Source organism: Eptatretus burgeri, unplaced genomic scaffold, assembly GCF_056783735.1.
Source record: "Eptatretus burgeri isolate ZD-2024b unplaced genomic scaffold, Ebu_testis_v1 Ebu_testis_scaffold_160, whole genome shotgun sequence".
Classification (NCBI taxonomy): domain Eukaryota; kingdom Metazoa; phylum Chordata; class Myxini; order Myxiniformes; family Myxinidae; genus Eptatretus; species Eptatretus burgeri.
In genome coordinates, this window is record NW_028222110.1 from 69966 (window position 1) to 75000 (window position 5035).

Here is a 5035-nt window from a genome sequence, read left to right on the forward strand (position 1 = left end):
GGCCATCTCCACTCATGGCTCGCAGACTTCCTCTCCTGTCGCAGTCAACGTGTGGCCCTAAATGGTGTTCTTTCATCCCCTCTTCCTGTGCAGGCTGGAGTTCCTCAAGGTAGCGTTCTGGGCCCTGTTCTTTTTCTGGTTTTCATCAATGATCTCTCGGACTCTCTGGAAAATCCTCTATTTATCTTTGCCGACGACTCCACCCTCTGCCGTACCATCTGTCATCCCTCAGACCGGCAAGCAGCAGCTTCTTCACTCACTGCAGATCTGGATAAAATCACAAACTGGTCCAACACGTGGAACATGTCTTTCAATCCAGACAAATCTCACACTCTCACTATGTCTCTTCGAAAGGACCGTTTACAAAACCCCCCCATCCACTTTCTCAACAATCCTCTGGAAGAAGTCTTTTCTTTCAAGCTTCTAGGTCTCACTATCTGCCATGACCTTTCCTGGGAAAGTCACATTTCCAACCTCGCCTCAAAAGCCAGTCGCCGACTGGGAATCCTCCGTCGTGCTAAGTCCTTCCTCGGCCCTCTTGAGCTCCTGACCACTTACAAAGCTTTTATCCGTAGCCTGATGGAGTACTGCTCTCCCCTCTGGGCTGGTGCTCCTGCCTCCCACCTTTCTCGGCTTCACGCTGTCGAAACCAGGGCATTTAAGATCATCGGCATCTCCCGCAATGAAGCTGAGTCTTTGGGCCTCTCACTCAATCACCGCAGGTTGGTCGGTGGTCTTTCTGTCTTCTACCGACTCCTCTCCAGCCTTGCCCCCCTGCTCTCTCTGCGATTTGTCCCCACCACATTTCCACAGGGCGCTCAAGGTCCGCCAACAACCCCCTTCTGGTAAAACTACCAAAATCACGAATCACTGCTCATCTTCACTCTTTCATTCCTCTTTTTTCCCGCCTTTGGAATAAACTTCCTCACTCTATTCTTTCCCATTCTTCCCTCCAGGCTTTCAAAACAGCTGTTCACCACCACCTCTTATCTTCCCCCATCCAAATCCTCGATCTTTTCTACCCCCGATAATCCACCCAAGCCCACTTCCTTCATTTCTCCTACTTTCCTTCCTGAAAGTCCCTGAAATGTCCATCTTCTCTTCGCCATGTTCCCCGTCCCATCCCCATCCCTCTCCCTTCCACAGTTCACCTAATGTGTCTGTTCCCCACTGTTTTGTCCCTTCCACTCCCGCCCCTCTTGTCTCATGCCTCCTTGCTGTGAGTTGTGTGTTAGCTCTCATACGAGCCTCGACCAAGGTATACAAAAAAAGATTAAAAAAAATTTTTTTTGGGGGGGGGGGTTGGAAATCACTTAAAACATGTAGAAATGCAAAAAAAAAATTTTTCTCGAACAATTTTTGTTTTGGGGGGGGGTTGGAAATCACTTAAAACATGTAGAAATGCAAAAATAAAAAAATTCTCCAACAATTTTTTTTTGGACTGGGGGTGACAATTTTTTTGGGGGGGGTTGGAAATCACTTAAAACATGTAGAAATGCAAAAAAAAAAATTCTCTCAAATTTTTTCTTTTGGGGGGGGTCGAAGTCCAAAATTTAATGGCATGATCCTTGGACCATACCTCACCCCCCCCCCCCACCAAGTTTCGTCGAAATCCGTCGAGGAGTTTTTCCGTAATACTGTTCACAAACAAACAAAGACAGGGGTGAAAACAGTAACCTCCATCCATCTTCGAAGATGGCGGAGGTTAACAAGTCGGTGTGTTTATCACACAATGGTCGGGTTGTCGGCGACAACACTGTCTGCCCAACCAGGTTACCTGGTGAGGAAGGTGTGTGGATATGGATACCCAGCAGGATGGAAAACAAAACCTGTCAAAGAGCCGGAGGAGCTCCTTGTGAGCCAATAGCCATCCATATCTCATGTCCCACTGCGTCTGCAGCCGTCCTCCTGCAGTTGGGTGACTTTTTTTAGAAGGTTGGTGGCAGGATTTGCACTCCAGCCACCGTAAAACCCTTCACTCCGGAAAACCCACAAACACAACTTCTTCTTCTTCTTCCTCTTTCGGCTGCTCCCGTTAGGGGTCGCCACAGCGGATCATCCGTATGATCCGCATCGTGATTTGGCACATGTTTTACGCCGGATGCCCTTCCTGACGCAACCCTGGTCGCCTCTTACGACACAGGGATATGGTACACCTATTTTAACCAGGGTATATACCGGCCCAGTATACTGGTACTCATTTCGCCGACCTCGGAAGGATGACAGGCTGAGTCAACCCCCTGGTGTGTTAATTCAGTGGCCCAACGGGGCTTGAACTCAGGACCTTTTGGATTCCAAGCCGCTGCCCTAACCACTGCGCCAACACCAGGCTCCTAAAACCCACAAACACAACCAAAACTGAAAACCCACTCTGTGGGAGTAGCTCCTCTGCTGCTGCCATTCACAGGGAAGCTCACAGGATGAGAGGATTGGGGCAAAGTCTTCGGGACCCCCATTCCTTGATGATAGGAGGAAAAGCAAGGGGTAAACTCTCAGGGTCAGATTACAGTGGTGGGTGTCAGGGTGGTGCTGACGGTTAACCTGGCGAGGTCGCTTTGGGTGGGTGCCTGGAATGTCTTCTCACAAAGAGAGGATGATCACCTGTCTCTTAATATCTGAGCTTCAGCGTTTGAACATCAGTATTGCAGCACTCTCTGAAGTTTGGAGAAGGAGGAATCAGAAGGAACCTGAACAAGTAAAAAGCAAAGATGAAGTCATCAGGAGGAACCAGGATAGGATTCACATTTCAGCTGCGACTCCTCCACCCTCATTCTCCACAGCACAAGGTCCATCCATCCATGCATCCACACGGACAGATAAATGGAGTATTACCGTGTGATTGAAACCCCGATCCACACCCAGTTAAACCCCGTTTATAATGTGAGTCCCAACATTTCTGATCGATTCCTTGAGTGAAGTGGATCAAGTTGTAAAGACCATTGTTGGATCCCTGGTTTAAACGTGTACACCGGACAATGGGTGACGTGACATGTGGAGTTTGATTCCCTGTCCTGTGATGGACAAGGATTTGTTTTCACGAATCCCCCTCTCGGGTCCCTTTCATCCACTTATACTTGTTTACAAGATGGACGATGTCAGTTTGATTCTCTCCCAACCGAGACCAACTTCTGATTAGAAATACCTCCTTCGTTGTTGACCTTGGGCATATGTTGACCTCAAAAATAATTGGTGGTTTCATTCAGCGATCTGAAATATAAATCCTCTTGAAATTTCAAGTCAATCAGATGATAATTGAGGATTTTAGAAATACCTCCAAAGTTGTTGACCTTTTGCCCTCAAAAACAATTGGTTTCTTCCTCATGACAAACTCCACCACGTGGTGAAGCTTCATGACGATCGGTTTAAAATTGTGACCTGTAGTTGAGACAAACAATAACAGAATCGATGAATCAATTAATAACAGAGAGGGGAGAAAACATCACGTCCTTCACCTTCCGTGGAGCAGGTGGAAAGTAAATGTTCAATCAACACACGAACAGTTCAACATCACGAGCTCCACTGGTAGTGAGTGTAAACATCGGTATGTAATATTATGGAGGGGGGGGGGGTGAATTATTTTAATTAAAACCTCTCCGTGTGAACAGCGTGGATGTTATTATTACAATACATTGAACTACAACTACGACGACTACTACGACTAATAATAAATTCAAGTTAAAAAGTTAACTTTGAATGAAACACAGTGGAGAAGAAGAAGAAGAATAATAATCCGTGTTGTTTGGTGATCAGAGTGAAGAGTTGGGGTTAAAGTTCATTTCACATCAAATTTGATAAACAATGAACTTATCTAATTATATAATCTTTATTATATATATAGATATTAATCAGTAATCACATCATCATGTACAAGTAAATTATTTTATTAATTTGAACCCAAAATAACCTTCATTTTGTAAGTTTCATGAAATAAACTTTCATCACGAACTGAACGGAATGATTAGAGAAACCGGACGGAGTCACCAACGGGGGGATGAACCCCAATAGCGGGTTTAACGGGTTTAACGGGGTCCATGAAGTTCCCCCTGAACACGTGCAGGACCCGCGAGTCCCCGAAACACGTCAACTCTCCCGCCTCGCAATCCAAGAAGAACCCAAACCGTTCAGGATCCCCCGACACGGACAGGGGGGTCCGCTGGTTGTTGTGGAGTGTGTAGTATTTATTATTATATTTAGATAAACACCAAGACTGGGGATTCCCTCCCAACCAACACTCCCTCCCTCCCCCTTTCCTCCTCATGGAGTTTAAACAAATTCCGATTCTGCACAAACGACTCGAACTCACATCAACCTCCCAGTAGTGACGGCCCGACGAGAAACTCTCACGGGAAACAACTTGTGGGAAACAATCAAACCGATCAGGATGTTCTGGGTAAGGTTGTTCGGTCACGGTTAGAGTCGCCATCCTGAGGTCCAGGGAGATCTTGATCCCACGATGTGCAGAGTTTGGGTCCAGACTCGGGGTCCGTCCATCTGTGGACACGAGACGGGGTCATGGACATTGTTTGTCCGGACACATGAATCTATTTATAACCTTTGAGAATCACATTTATCAACAAAAAACATTTTATTATAACAATTATTATTATTTCTTTATTTACTTCACCACCGACGAGTTACATTATTTATTTATTTATAGAGTTTCCCAGCTCCATGAGACCTTTAATTTATTTATTTACCATTTCGGATTGTCTTCCCGACACACCTCCTCGATTTATTTATTTATTTACCGTAAACGAATCCACGACCCACACACCTCCTCCAATTATTTATTGATCGTAAACGATTCCACGACCCACACACCTCCTCCAATTATTTAATTATTTTCCGTAAACGATTCCACGACCCACACACCACCTCCAATTATTTATTTATCTTAAACGATTCGACGACCCACACACCTCCTCCAATTATTTATTTATTTACCGTAAACGATTCCATGACCCACACACCGCTTCCAATTATTTACGAAGTATTTATATAATTTCCATCACAACATTCCACATTGATATATTTA

The 5035-nt window shown here is 45.3% G+C and overlaps 1 protein-coding gene across 1 annotated transcript; it reads right to left on the reverse strand.

Annotated features, from left to right (window-relative positions):
- Nucleotides 1-3860: 3860 nt before the first annotated feature.
- LOC147007450 (tripartite motif-containing protein 14-like) lies at nucleotides 3861-4504 on the reverse strand (the record flags this gene model as incomplete). The annotated part of the gene is made up of 1 exon (XM_085867134.1): nucleotides 3861-4504. A coding segment is annotated over one exon (546 nt), but the record flags the coding sequence as incomplete, so codon positions are not given.
- Between the last annotated feature and the right edge of the window lie 531 nt (nucleotides 4505-5035).